The sequence below is a fragment of the Vollenhovia emeryi genome, unplaced genomic scaffold (assembly GCF_000949405.1).
Source record: "Vollenhovia emeryi isolate VEMERY1.0 unplaced genomic scaffold, V.emery_V1.0 DF939156.1, whole genome shotgun sequence".
NCBI classification, from domain to species: Eukaryota; Metazoa; Arthropoda; class Insecta; order Hymenoptera; family Formicidae; genus Vollenhovia; species Vollenhovia emeryi.
In genome coordinates this window covers 1,211,979-1,227,825 of record NW_011967210.1, presented here as the reverse complement: position 1 = coordinate 1,227,825, position 15,847 = coordinate 1,211,979, and the positions used below count along the sequence as shown (strand labels likewise).

At 46.1% G+C, this 15,847-nt stretch overlaps 1 protein-coding gene across 2 annotated transcripts in view; it reads right to left on the bottom strand.

Annotated features, from left to right (window-relative positions):
• Positions 1-15,847, bottom strand: part of LOC105565026 (discoidin domain-containing receptor 2-like) — a 103,932-nt gene that overhangs the window by 9,442 nt on the left and 78,643 nt on the right. For both annotated transcript variants that reach the window (XM_012017842.1, XM_012017843.1), the window contains exons 3-5: positions 13,522-13,627; positions 9,600-9,831; positions 1,529-1,990 (exon numbers count right to left, since the gene is read on the bottom strand). In XM_012017842.1, coding sequence (XP_011873232.1) covers positions 1,529-1,990; positions 9,600-9,831; positions 13,522-13,627 — 800 coding nt within the window. The remainder of the gene's footprint in view (positions 1-1,528; positions 1,991-9,599; positions 9,832-13,521; positions 13,628-15,847) is intronic.

Sequence of the window (15,847 nt, the reverse complement as noted above, 5' to 3'; positions counted from 1 at the left end):
CCATGACAAGCTTACATAATGCAATTTCATTCGTGGCTGTACTTTTTGATTATATCTCCTGCGACGACAATTATCTTCAATCATTTTCGACCGTTCGTCAAAGTAACAATGCTTTTTGGTCTCGGTGAATTAGGATAAATCGAGGGGGAAACCGCCGACCAAAATCTTGTACGCCAATGCTCACTAATGTCCAGTGGGCATTACTTTATCTTATTATCTTGTTTTATCTTTATAATGCCTAAACTAATGCCCAGTAATGCTACAAATCCGTACACCACATTGCCCTCAGCGGTTTCCCCCTCGGGATAAATACAATACACCTTGACAAACTTATGCTTGATATCACACGAATGAGTGACCCGAATAAATTTCGACAACTAGAGCAAACGATTTTTATCGCCCGTAAAGTTTAACTTAATTGAAAGCTAGGCTTCCTTTTTCATTTCGCGTCACATCCGACATTCAACCGACTGCACTACACTTTAGCCCCGATTGATAAAATTTACTGACGGAAGTTAAAATGACATTCCGCTGTCGGCTGGCAAATTATTTTCAATTTGGTTCGTTTAGCTCTTATCAGAGCCCAGTAATTCTTGTTGAAATTATGTCTCGCTATCTCGAGCATCTAAGTGCCGAATTATTTTATTAAAATACATCTCGCTGCCGTTAGCCGAGTGTTCAGCGAGCCATTATGTAAACACTCAGGCGTAAAGAGACCGTAGGGGCGAAAAATTTTTACGGAAAAACTGACGTCTCCGGCAAAGCCACGGCCACCGCGCCGCCGCTTGAAGCGAAACGCGGATCCAGCAAGCCGCGAGTCGTTTCCTTTTTCTCCTTCCGTCCGTTTCAGCCGAACCCAGGGGCTAACCGTTGTTGCGCCTCGTTACCCATCCTACGTCCGACCTTGACTCCAACGTGAAAACTGGATTTCATGCCGTCTCCTCAACCCCGTGGATTCTTTCTTTTCTTTTTTATTCTCTGGGTGTGGATTAAAGGCTGGCGGAGGATCTTTGCGCACATTTTGCCCCGCGACTGTCCGTCTTTCCTTTTTTTTATGCCCTTTTCTCCGTCCTTCGCCAGCCGCCTACTTTATTCAGCAGCCGTTCCGTTCTCACCGGCAAGTCAGTGCCGTGAGGCATTCCAATTTCCTCTCTATACCGTACGCATATCCGTTTATAGTTTTTCTCGCTTATTATCGTACGAATACGGTCTCGCCACGGTTATCCTCTCGGTCTCGAAGTTTACAGCGAGATATGATAAATGGACATACGTAGCTGGTGGCAGATACGAATCTCGAAATCGACCATCAATCATCAAATCAGTTTTAAGCAGATTTTTCTAGCACCGTAGGTCTTACATTTATACGTTTCAAAGAAATGCATATAAATAAGATAAGAAAAGCATTCCCGAGGAGATACAAGTGTACGTTTACGACGATTTAATTTACGCGCATTCTCCGTGTCGTACATTTACAACCTGAAAAATCACTTGTCACGCAGTAAAATATATAACGTTAAGTAGACATTACCTGTATGTCCTTGGTGAATTGGTTGTTGCAGAAGATGTGAATCGCCGAGAACTCTCTGACGTGGTCGAATTCGAATTTGACGTCGAGCGGATGCCCGGACCTCGTGTCGTTCTTCCAGCCGACCCACCCCCCCGTCATTCTGTCGTAGTTGTCAAAGAAACTCATTTTAATGGAGTCCGGCCCGATCTTGCCGTCTGTCAGTTGTCCCAAACCGCGAACAAGTTGTCCGTCCCAATGACCGTCGTACGTCGCGTCGAAGAATTCCCAATTGTTGCGCTTGTCACCTTGAGGCATCGAGTAGGAGACGATGCCGTCGTTCCAGGGGCAGCCGTAGAGCTCGACGCGCATGCAAACGGTGCGACGGTGGTAGCTGTAGGGTAGGAAGCGAATTTTGCTCGCCCATATTGATGGCTCCAGGTCGTGCTTCGACTCCAGGTAGGTATTCTTGTTCCCCGCGATAACCTGCACAAACGGAATATTGGAAATTGCCGTTAATATTGTCGAACGGTGGTTTTACCGAGAGAATATTTTGCCGTCTAATTTGAATTCTTTTTAACTCTACATACCCGACTGTTATATATCGGATTGCATAACGATGACCGCGTTGACTATTGATAGATCGATCGTTAAACGCGCAAGCTATTCCAATTTGCTACCCGCGGGTGATACATAGACGCATGTTAGATTGTGATCGGCAGAGTGAAATATAATACGATATGTTCAAATGAATACTATTTCATGTGCCACGCGCGCGTCATGTTAACTTATCGGCGAATAAACAGATGCGAGATTCTACGACGTCCGGAGATGAATCAGCGTCCGTGTAAAATCTTGACCCTTGCCTCATTTACGGACATTCTCAGGCGGCGAGATAGCGAAATTTTTCGCCAGGGCGCGATATAAATTGCGCCACGCCGCACCGTAGTATTTCCGCGCTGCGTGATTTCAGGCTCGGCGCTCTCTCGCTTGCTCGCGCGCGCATAGAAGAACAAGGCCCGTTCTATTCGATCGCGCCGACCGCGCGAGCGACCGTCGAAACCGTATATCGCCGGGGAGGATCGGGAATTTCTCGGACGGCGTCGTCGAGGGAAGAGGCCCTTCGGAACAAAGGACCTCTTATTTTCCACTTATGAGCTCGCCAGCGCCTCTCGACTCGCTCGCACGAGATTCTCACGTATGGTCGGTTACGTGACCGTGTTAACCATCACCATCGCGGTCCCGACAGGTGCAAACGCTTCTTTATCTTCTTATTTTTACCCTTGCCGCGTTTGTTCCTTCTTCCCTGTTATGCTCATGCTCGTCGGGCATTAAACAGTGTTCATTGGATCACGGCTCTGCTATATATCGTGATTTTAATCAATTTAATACGCTTAATCGACTCCGCGCAAAACACGCGTCATGATTGAATCTAATTACGGACATACTGTAGTTACACCAGGATGGATAATAAGAGGGTCATCGAATATTACAAAGGACTCGTTTGAAACGATTTAAGAATGCTCCATACGCACTTGACGACACTCTAACTTAAACTAATTTTATCGCTCGCTTGAAAAAACAAAAATTTATCAACAGGAAAAGGGAAGAACATTATCATTTCACTCGCCTTTCTATCTCACAGTAGGAAATGCGTATGGAAATTTTTTGAAATTTCAATTGTGTGCTTCTGAAAATAAACGGATCTCGTCTCTCATCAATATTCGATAACAATTTCTACACCTTCGGATATTTTTTCGGATTCCGTTCACGATCATTTGAAACGCCTTGGATTCGTTTCTAAAGTTGATGTTTGGGTTCTACACAGTTTAAGGTTATTCTAGTCTAGTAGCCGAATTTTTATGCTATTTTTGCAAATTTTTAAAAAGTAAGGTGTTTGGGACAGTGTTTTTCTTGCATATTTATACATATTAAAAGTATGTTTAAAACATTTTTATTAATAAATTACTATATTTAAAGTACTGTGTGCAACGTTGAACAAAATGATGAAAAAATCCGAAAAATGCTTCCCTCTTAAAATGTTACTGCACATTGCAAACGGATTATAAACGATTCGATTACGATTTACTCACGGATCTCAAGAAGCTGGATCGCCGGAAAGAATGAAAGTTTCGAACGATGAATTATCCAGTTAGCCAAACACTCGTCTTTTTGCGGATCTATTTCCGTTTCGTGTCCTTTTGGTTTTCCCATTCGCCAGAAGTAAACTCACGATCGTACGATGGGAAACGCGTTTAAAGATGATTCTCGTGACCGCGCGAACCGGCACGTTCCGCGCTGGGTGGCGCGGTAATTGGGACCGGTAGCTGACACCGTTTTATTTGCGCCGCGACGCGGTACCTGATGTTTAGCACATTGAAACAGACAGTACCGAGGCGTCGGCATGGGCAAATACAATGAACCGACACGTGAGAAATTTTCTGCCAGGCGACGGAACCGCATAGTGGGCGTTTCCGGAGGTTGACGTGTATAGCTTTGCCGAGTGTACGTAATAGCATCCTGTTTCTCTCCTCGATGATGTATCTGGAGTTACTTTCGCACGTTGGAAAGCGAGAAGCGATCGAGCCCCGTATTAATACACCGCGAAGTTCATTACGGAATATTTGCACATCTCGAGTGTTAAACATTTAAAAAATCGCGCGGGAAAACGATAAGGTTCTAGAATACATGGAACACGTAGAACGTCCTTTTGGCAAAGAATTCCCATCGAGATACCTCGACTTGACTGTTGAAAAGTACATTGGGCATTTCGTACCGCCATTCACGTCACGCGTTCTTACTTTACAGCCCAGACTTCGTTGTACTCGCGGCACGACACGACGCGATCAGCTGCTCACTATTGAATTTTTTTTTTTTTTTATAAAGATGACTCACATTTCGGCGGCCGGTTTCGCGTGCGGTCCCCGGTGCCTGGTTCCCCGACGCGGCGGCGAATCTCAATTCCCGAAAGACCCATGCGGCAACTGAGCGACGGGACCAAATTACGACGGCATTTACGAGCCGTTGAGACGCGCGCCGAGAAAAATAAGTAATCTTGATATTTATCTTCCGCGCCCACGCGGGCGTCGCAGACCGGCCGGGCCCGAGCGACGTCGGTCCGCTTTGTCGTGAAAGACTTTCCTCAAGCACGCCGCGGCGCCGAGGCGACTGATCGTCTCTCAAATTATTCCTCGACCGTCGCCGCGGCTTCTCGTCACTTTTCATGGTAGGCGAATTCCAACGAACGATTTGAAATGTGCGAGGGCGTGGCGGAGAGCAACACCCATTTTATGTTAATGTTTTGTGCTGCTTTTGGATCGGTCGGGGCCGCTACCATTGGTAGCTCAACGTCTTAGAGGCGGTGTTGATGGCCGCTCGTCGTCGTGCAAGATTATGGGCGACAAAAGGTCTCACGACTTCATTTAAATGGAACTTTCGATGACACACGCTGATTATGCGGATTTATATGTCATGTATATTGGCGAGATTTTTGTGGTAGATTACTGTCAATATTGAATATTTATTATCCGATATCAAGGCAATGCGTATCATCGGCTCTATTGTTAGCGGATATATTAAAAAGAATGATCTTTTCATACGCGGAATTTTCCCTTCAAATTTACCCTGAAAATCACGTAATCGTGGGACAACGTGGCATTTTGAGGAACTTTACGAGAGGTTTTTGAAATTTTACTATACACTCTACTAGTAAAATGTATACTAAGCATAATTAGAAGAAAGTCCCCTATTTTGAGGTAGGCTTCTAAGATGAGATAGCAAATTTTCAACTGCCAAATTCAAGCACAAATCTTTTCTCGCAACGATTACACGAGCTAACAATGAATTTTCCACTAAATAGATTTCATTTCACGAACAATAAATACACGCTGGAGCCAACAGATAATGCCTATTAATTTAGCAGAAACCCTACTATCTCATATAAGGAGCCTATCTCATAATAGGGGACCTTCACGGAAAAAATGCTGTTGAATTAAAACAAGTGAAGTTGCTTGAATTAAACGTTAACGTCACGGACTGCCACAAGCATAAATAATTCACTCTGTTGTATTTGCTATGAATTTTAATTTTAAGCATTGAACCAAATATCCAGACTATTAAGACGACTATCTGATGTCTTTCATTCATGAATACTGATGTTGTTTCAACGATTTTATTACAATTACATCATTTCTTCCTTGCAAAATTTCAAAAAAACTCCCATAAGATTCTTCGAAGTGCCGTGTTGTCCCACGATTCCATGATTTTCAGGATAATTCGTAAGAGAAAATCCTCTCCGTGCAGGAGACTATTCTTAATAATCATTCGAGATCGTTGACTGTAAAATACAAGCGATGACAGCCGCGCTGTTTCTATCGGTGATGTCGCCCGTATCGGGCCGGGTTATTAAGAAAGATTATGCGTTGGATAAACCGAGTCCCGTGGTGTAATTAAGCGAGGGATAGCGCGGCGCGCACAGCGGGAGGAAGAGACACAAATTTCTGCAGGTTTATCCCTACTGCCAATGTTTTCTGGGTGGGCCCTTCCGTTCCAACGGACACCTTACATTGCGCCACAAGCGAATTATGTGGGATATGCAAATGTTACAAGATGAAAGATATTTCTCAGATATTCCATTTGTTTTCTTTCTAGGCGAGAGAATCGCATTGAGAGTCACTGCGAAATAATGACTGCGTAAATCAACGCGAGTATTTTTCCGAGACCCTGTAAAATTTCGAACTTTCCTTTTTATCGGAGAAAAAGAATAACACACGAACTGAATCTTGGCACATTAAGTACTTCTCTTTACAAATCTTTTATATTAAAATGAAGAAAGTGAGTCGCATCGTTTTTTCATTTTTCGTTCCAACTTTATCATAATATGGATTTTATAGTATCAGTACTCTTGTATGTTAAATGTGACAGATGATTGATAGGTTGACATGTCCAGATATTTGGAATCCGACGATTTTTTCCATATTGGGACGAACCGACTTTCAAGGCGACTTTTGACATTACTATAGAGCATCTCAGTACTCTCTGAAAGTCAATCAGTGAATTATCACTGAAAACAGTGAATAGCCACTGATTTACAGTTATAAGTTACCACTGCAATTTTCAGTAGTATACTTATAACTGCAAATCAGTGGCTATTCACTGTTTCCAGTGATAATTCACTAATTGATTTTTAGAGAGTACACACATACCTTTGTCGAATATGCGTATACGAACTGTTAGAGGATATGAAATTAGGGTGAGATTGACTACATTTCTCAGTTGGAAATTCTGAATAGATAACCAAGAAGTAAAAAATTCCAATACGCGTGTAGAAATATAATCTACATGTAACGAACTTTTGGTTCTAAACACAGATTATCTTGATTTATACAGGGTGTCCCGTAGTTTTCTAGCAGTATTATCTTCAGAAGATAGAACGGATTGAAATGAAGGAAAAAGTCCCATACCGCGTTGCAATACTTGCAACAATAACCCTTTACGTTTATAATAGTAATATCGTCGGGAGAGTAAAATAATTTATCACGCGTGCAATCAGCTTGAAGTCGGTAGCAGACGATATCTCAAACTACATTCGCCTTAAAATACGTAGCTGGAAATGTTAGAGATGTACGTGGCCTCCGTATTAAGGAAACTACACGTAATACGTACATAGGAAAAGCAAGTCGCTTCGCGGCTGCATGCAAATGCGGCCCGGTCCGCGCTCCTACGGATTCGACCTTCGTCGGATACGCTACCAAAGGATTCGCATATTCAGACAGGTGCGCCTATGTAGGTGAGCTGGAAATCGTCTGACCCGCCTGCACGCCACGACCTTCTCTTCCCTCATTTTATTGATCCACCCTTCTATATACAAATAAGCTCGCGGTGCCTGCCAAGTCCCAAGGAAAGTTACCCCGGACGCGACCGGGCGCTCACCTTTCTTTCCTTTTCGTCGCTTTCGGGAATCGATGACACCCTCCGGCTCGTCCGCGCGAGATACGTTCCCGCGGGCCGAAACGCGAGGCAGGCACGCGTTAAATAGGCACGCGCCGCGCGGAGACATGACTGATTTTACGAGGCGCACGCCGCGAGGTGGACGTTTCCTCGATTCCGACGCCGGGCTGTGCCAGCTGAGTCCGGTGAATTACGGCGTGGATTTATGGATTATTCGACCGTACGCCGGGAGTCGTCTCGCCGCTTTTGCGAATCGCCGAAATTCGCCGGTCGCCGCGGCCGCCGCGCGAAATTTATTCCCGCCGGACGGGTAAATCGCCGGTAGCGATGTGATTATTGCGGACGGCGCTAATTAAAGACTTAGGTCCACGGTTAGCAGTATATCTGTGTAAATTACATCACGTACCCGCGCGCCCGAGCTCACGGCAACGCGGCATATTACATCGGAGATTTACGTCTTGTTAACGTCACGCTTTAGTTACCGCCCGCCGCAGACACAACTACAAATCATTCTCAATAATCTGCGTGCGCGCACGGCTTTATGCGCATTGCCTGCGACTAAATTTAACTGCGCGACTACATCCGCACGCATAACATAACCCGGCTCGCGGATTGGATCGCCGCAATCGCCGCGTCGAATCAAATCGTCCAACGAATTGTCTTTCTAGAGCGCTGCCGATTCGCACGATTAAATCGATCGTGACAAATCGCCCGCGTTCTACATGGCGGATTACGTACAATGAATTTCGCGGTCTCGTCGATAGGGAGCCTCGTGCGTTTTCACCCCGTTACCCCGCTAAAAATACTAGTCGACCACGCCATTCCGCATCGCACAATTTCGAGGCATCTCTGACCTCGATTATCCCGGACTCCTGTCGCTATTGACAAAAGAGTATTATACCCATCGGCATGTAGAACGGACCGAGCGTTGCGCGCGACGAGCCGGCGCACGCTATAGAAAGAGAGAAACACAGTAGGCCTATGCCTGTCTCTCTCTCTTGCTAGCATCTCATTGGCAGTTGTTGGTAGTGGGACGATAAGAAAGACCAATGAGACGCTAGCAAGAAAGGCCTACCACAGTATAATTGGTAGGTCCATTCTCTGTCGGCCCCTTTCATCTTTGCGGCCCAAATCGCGTGGTATTCCGCCATGCACTCGGGCAAGATCTAGCGACGTGTGTGTGTATGTACGTACTCATCAAAGCCACACTACCACTCAACTTTTCTCTCATTGGTCTGCCCAGAACAATGTCGGATGCGCAGAAGAGATCGACGCAAAACGAAACAAATGACGGAGTGGCCTACTAGTTACACTATGGGCCTACTGTGTTCTCTCTCTCTAGAGCGCGTGCCGCTCGTCGCGCGAAACGCTCAGTCCACTTTATGTCGATGATTATAAAGCAGTATTGAGTATAAGATTATATGGCAGTTGTTGGTAACGGAAGGGCAAAAGAGATCAATGAGACGCTAGCGAGAGAGACAAACATAGGCCTACTGTGTTTCTCTCCCTCTCTCTCTCTCTCTAGAGCGCGTACCGCTCGTCGCGCGAAACGCTCAGTCCATTCTACCACGTATGTCGATCATTATACCATCCGTTTGATGTGCACGGAGAGAATTTTCTCTTAAAATTTACCCTGAAAATTATGTAATCGTGAGACAACGTGGCATGAAGGCTTTTAGGAGTGCTTTTTGAAACTCTATCATATATTCTACTAGTATACTAAGGCCTGGTTTCACCATCGTCGCTTAACTTCAAGCTTAGCTTAATTCATTCTCCGTCTCCTTCCGACTGTTGCTTTAGAAAGAGACAAACGTAAATTAAACTGAGACTAAAATTAAACGACGTTTGGTGAAACCGCGCCTAAATATAATTACTATTAGAATGTACAGCCAAATTTCAGAAAACTCTCATAAAATTCTTCAAAGTGCCAGGATAAATTTAACATTCTCTCCGTACGATACACATCGATCAATTAGGGCCAGTTTCACAAACATCGGTTAACTGCTAACCATAGGTTAATTGATCCTCTTCATTAAATAATAAGATGGAAAAGAATAGGGAGTCGACTGAGCTCTAGTCAACAGTTAACTGATGTTTGTGAAACTGGCCCTTACCCGCATATGGATCGGAATAACAGAGTACTCGCCTCTTCGCCACGGAAGTTCCTGTAGCGGACCCACTTGCCCAATTTCGGCCTCCAGTATTCCAGCATGTACGCCTCCGAATACTCGACGCCCTGGCCGTTGCCGAAGCGGCCCTGAGTGCCGGTCGCCGTGATCGTGTGCACTGTGTGAAGATCGATTTCCAGCCACTCGCGCGGCTCCGCCGTGATCTGCTGCTTCGGACACCAGGCACCTCCGTGGCTCTCCTGCTTCAGCCTGGAAGAATAAATATTTGCTCTGGGATTACGGACCTTTATTTTCTCTTTCCCGCTTTCTTATCGCGCTACGATCGCCGAGGGGGAAGACAGCTCCTCCGGGGAATCCCCCGTGAAAGGGAAAATAGTCGCCAGCGCGCACGCGCGCGATTCAAACCTTCCCGTCTCCCTCGCGTGACGCTTTTACGGATTTGTACATTCTTATCAGCATGTAAATGTAGAGAGAGGTTTATCATATTTCGATTCGCCATATTCTTCGTCTGTAGCTTCATACAAGGACGTTCTAAGGAAATGGCATTTCAGAATTGCGTAAACCCTCCTGAATGCGGAACGCACGGAGAATGTGACCCGCGTATATCGAAGCCTCTTTGAACGTTCGCCGGGATTTGCCGCGTGCGAAGAAATTCGCGTCCACGGTTAGTTGATAAGAATAACGCTGTTATCGCGGCGGATGAGTGCCGGTGAGCGAGCGGAAACACGGGCATCGTCGCTCAGAGGAAATCGTATAAATACGTGATCGGCCGCGCGTCTGACGGATAACCGTCAGCTCGCCAACGCGATACGGGATGAAATTATAATTTATCGATCGACCCAAGTCCCGGATGACATGAATTAAAGATGAGCTGACACCGTCGCGGGGACGGCGACGAAGCCACTTCGAGCCGGCTAATAATTGTATTCGCATATACCTTTCGCGGGCTCGTCCCTGGCATTAAAAAGCTCTCCCGTCGTCTGCGACATGGCCGTGAAATGCGCACGCTGTCGCGGACGATTCCACGGCTCGTAAACTAAGCCGACGAGAGCGAATCTGTTTCGAATTCTTTCTGTCGTCGTAAATTACCACGCTGTTATCCACGATATGATAATCCACGGGGCGGTATTCACCTTATAGGCATTTATTAATAAAGCGCATCTGCCGAGCATCGCGACGTGAATTTTGTCGCGAGGGCGTTTATTAACTACGACAAGTTTATGAAAGCATCTCTTCGGGAATTCCCCGGTGGGATCCCCCGTTTGCGACGCGAGGGTGGTGCCTCCTTGTGCGAAACAGGACGAGTGTTTGGCGTAGAAAAATTTCAGGAAGGGAAAGGAAAAAAAAAGAAGAGACGAGAGAGACCCCCGAAGAAGCGGGTGGCGGTGCCAAATGAATCCGCTGGCTGAACTCGTGTACGCGCGACGAGCAAAAATGTTCTCGCGCAATAAAGAGGTGAGCTACCGTCCTCTCTGAAGTGTCAGAACTTTAAGTGTCGCTTTGACGTGGAAGACAGTAAAAGCGACCGACTAGGATTTGCCGTGTGTCTGTCTAAGGGTGCTTCCCGGCGTGGTTTTGCAACGCGGCTAGGAGAATACGGCGCGAGAGGACAGGGAGGGAGAGAGGGAGGCAGAGGGAGAGAGAGGAGGAGCGAGAAAGAGGCGGAACGCACGGAGCGGGCAAAAGGAAGCTCGAGACAGGCCGCGGATGTGGAAACGGCTCGGACGCGGGAGGGAATAAGAACGAGAAAGAGAAAGGAGTAATATCCAGCCATACCGCCAAAGATCATAACTCATAGCCCATTAAGAGACCTCGAACTGCCTGGCTGCCACTTTGATACAGTCCGGGGCATCAAAGACATTCCACGCGCACGGCACTCCCGGTCCGCGATAAATCTCGGAACGGACGATTACGCCGACTTGAGCAGCGAGCTGCCACGTCGGCGGAATCGGAGCGGGTCCTTAGACGGAGGGACCGATTATCGAGAGAAATGGTTTGTCGAATTGGAGAGATGCGCGTCGCTCCGGGGTCGGACTTAGGGACCCGAAGGGAAATGATCCGTTGCTACGGTGAATAAGATCCTCTCGAGCGACGTCGCTGTGTTGTCGGACGATCGACAGGATCTCCTTGCGAAAAGAATATTTTTCCATTTGTGCGTGTCTCTATCGACTCTGTTACAACACGTGAAATAACTGAAACGATTAACATGCAAGTATGAGTGGTACGTAGGATACTTTTCGGCAGGTGTTGCACGGAGAGAATTTTCTCTTCAAATTTATCCTGAAAATCATATGATCGTGGGACAACATGGCAGTTGAAGATTTTATCAGAGTTTTTTGAAATTTAACTAATAAAATGTATGGTAAAATTTCACAAATTTCTCATAAAATTCCTTCAACTGCCATGTTGTCCCGCGATCACATAATTTCGAGGAGAAATTTTAAAAGAAGATTCCCTCCGGGTGGTGTACCTGCGAATTGGAGAATCGTAGGATCGAACAAACAAGAGCGCCTTTAGGTCCAAGCAAGACGTTGGTAGCCCAATAATAATCTAAAATGCCAATTCATATACCGTTTTCCGCCTTGTCCTGCGCGGCGATTTCTTTTCGGACACAGCACAGTTTCAATTAGATGGAATCATTGTCGTCAGTAAACTCACGTATTAAATCGACAAACGATTTCTCATTGTTGAAAAAAATGCTATACTTAGCATTGAGTAGCCCTCCCCGTACTGTGAAGAAATCTCGAATTGTAGGAGTTTGTGATTTTTTTCAAGTTAAGCTGCCGCTCCGACGACTAGATACCAGATAGGAGTATTTTATGGTAAGCGGATAGGTAAGTAGGGTATTCACCGTGAAGCCCGTAATACCGCGAAGCCTCGGAAATGCCGTCAAAGAAGTTCCAGTCGACAATGCGATTCGAAGCGACACTGGCGTCGTCGCACCGAGGGAAACTCCCGCGTGACGTTGTCGATCGCGAAATTGACTTGGCGCGAATCTCTATTTTATCTATCCGCTGATCGCCCGCGTCCCGATACGCCGCGATTAATTTCATGCATTAATTTGTTTTATATTCACGCTTCGGCGGTTGATTAATAGCGACGAGAGTCGATTACATCCCGCGGAATATTGAAAATTCACGCACGACTCGGTTAATACAGCAGAATTTCAATTACGGGCGAAAGGGCACTGGTGGAGCGACTAATGTCTTGCGAGTGCGAGTTTATTAGCGCGGTAGGTGGTCCCGATGATTCCTCGTGTTTGGACATTCGTCCCTCGCCGTGCAACTCTCCGTCCGTCCACCTCGTCGCGCGTTTGTCCCGCCGGAATGGTAATTAGCTGACACGCATAATCAAAGGCGTATGCGACGGGGCACGTTAACGACGTCTAAGAGCTTCGGAACGGCCGATACAAATGGCTCCGCATGCGGGACGCTGCGCGTCATTAATCCTCATTGCGGGCTAAGGGCCGAATTAGACGTTGCGGTTTAGTAGGGCGTGATTAATATACGGTGCGACCGGTCGATCTCGTCGACTATCTCGCGGACAGACAGGATGACGGACGTGTCGCCCGTCGAATTGCTCAACTTGTAGATGATCTATTGCGCGCCGCGAAGATGACGACTCCGCTTCTTCTGCCTCCTGTCGTTTCCGCCGCGATCGCGCGCCGCTGGATGTTCCTAAAGTAGCCTACCATATAATCGAGAGCCAGTTGCGAGCGGACAGATCGACAACTTCCCGAGTAGGACTTTTATGGAGCCGCGCTGAATGGTCAAGCTGATTCGAATATCGCCGCATTGCGCCGTCGATCTCGCGTCGCGAGCGCACGCCGCTGCTGTTTTTCACGGTCCGTAGCGGAGCTAATACGATCAAATTTCCGGATTTGTATTGCGTCGGATTTGTGCGTGATGCGCTGCGTAAACGAATCAGTAATTCACTCACCGTGCGCGATGCGGCCCGACGTTTCCGCTATCGAAGCTGGAGCTCGCGGTGATGTCCACGTCGGGAATCGCGCCCGATTCCATCCCCAGGGGTGCGATGCATTGTGCTGCAAATAAAGGAAATTGCTTCAATTATATGTTCGTGTCGGGTGAGAACAAACGAACGATATAAACCTCGGATGTTGAGTCCATTTTAGATGCACGTAAGGTAAACGTGCCAGCGATTGAAACGTTAATATCTGCATTTGTACTCGTTAAGTCTGTATTATTCGGTAATTAGGACATAATGCGTTATTCAGCTCATAACTGGTACAACTGGAATTATTTAACATTTCATTAAAATTATAATTATATTTGTGAACTATTTCATCTCCTGTTACCTTTCGGTCGTTGAAAGAGAAAAGTTTCACATAAACGCTAGTTTTATCAGTAATTACATGAAACTATAAAACTTGTAGATTATTAAATTCCTTGAAAAGGGCCACAACCCGCATGGTCGAAACAAATAAACCATCTGACAGCCTAATGTCGTCTAACAATTCTTTTTACCGTTAATTAATTACTGGCAATTCACATTATTTCGTTATAATAAGTATATTATTAAATACCAAGTTAAAAACACCGTCATAATAAAGAGTCTATTCGACATTAAAGAGTGGGATTTAATAAAAAAATATCGTGCAGCAGTTTTATACCAAAGGTCACGTAAAGAAATCGATACATTGTCTCGCATACAATACGCCCTTTTCAGCTTGGATTTTTCATCGTTGTTAAAAGGTGGTTCAAACAGGCCTGGTTCTCTCGAGAGTCGTGTTGCGCTGTTTGCGCCGTTATTTTCGGCGAGAACTTAAGTTTATCGGGTTTTCATTATGCGCTTGAACATCGTGGGGCTACTTTTTTCGAGGTCAACGCGCGCGAACCGCCTGTCAAAAAGAAAAAAAAAGACGATGAAAAAGGCATCACGGGCACCGCTCCGGAGCGCCGTGTCTTTATCGCTCGCCGTGGATCGCGCGTTCCGCGATAATTACGGCGCTTAACACGATACCGAGAACGGATTTCCATTTGAAATCGAAGAAAGATAAGTGCTGGGGATGACTTGAAATTATATATCCGCGCGGGCCTGCCGATGATCAAAGCAGCACTCGCGAACGAGAACGGCCGTTGTGGTACCTTGAGAAGAGGTCAAAGCAGATCTTGTTGGCGTGGCATAAGATCGCGCCAAGATTCCCGGGAAACGAGCGAATGATATACAGCTCTTTAGCGAGAAATCGCGGCAAGACGGAGCGGCGCTTCGGTAAACTCGATAAATCCGCATAGAAAATTCAACTTCGAATGACCCTAACGACAGCTGTTTCCTGAGCCATCGTCGGAACAGTCAACGATTATCGAGCTCGTTTATTCGTCCAACGACCTTAAATCTACAAACTTTTCTTCCGACCGCTTTCTTCATCGTCGCGGATGTCTGGCACCGAAAAGATGTCTGGCGTAAATAAGAGGGTTGTAAACATCTCCCGCTCCTTGCAAACGTCGCCGAAGATTTCGGGTCTGAATGAGATGGAAAACAGGAGATGAAGATTATCCATTCGTTTAGAAAAGTATTCATTCACTTTGAATAAATCTTTAACTATCCGATTAATAGCGAACGCGCAGGTTTATGAAGGATTTTTCGATATTTAACTTTGAGCGAATCTACAAGTTTGGTGAACATGATATCAATTTCTCAATATACACTTGTGATTACCGAATGTACAATATTAATTATGGAATTTTTAGATAAAAGTTTCACCGCCGGTATTAAAATTAAGGGACACTTTTAGGATATTAACTTATATATTTCACTTAGTATTCTCTCGCGAACAAAAAATCACATCTTTTGCAGCAGCAATTGAAAATATTAAGGTCTACAGAGAATAATATTCCTACTCTCACCGTCGCCGGGAGACGAGGAAACAATTACGCGGAGGAATTTCTGGTAATCACCGCCAGGCCCATATCTCCGCTAAAAATACCCGGGAACTGTCTCGTGTTTTATTGAAGTGACAAAAAGCGCATTCAGACAAATTAAGTTTCGTAATCAGTGCTATCCGGTGCGCGACGCGAAGACTGCCGGAGATCGATCGCCTTCGCGTCGCGCTCCTTCCGGTACGCGCGCGGTGGAGCAGCATTCAGCAACGAGAGGCACCGAAGTCGCCTCCGAGTAGTTAGGCTCCCGGTAGGCAGGCGAGTTCGATTCTCGTATTTATAGACATCCTGGAAAAGAGTGCAGGAACGGGAGAAGAAGAAGAAGAAGAAGTAAGTTATGCGACGTTTGGCCCGCCCCAGCCACT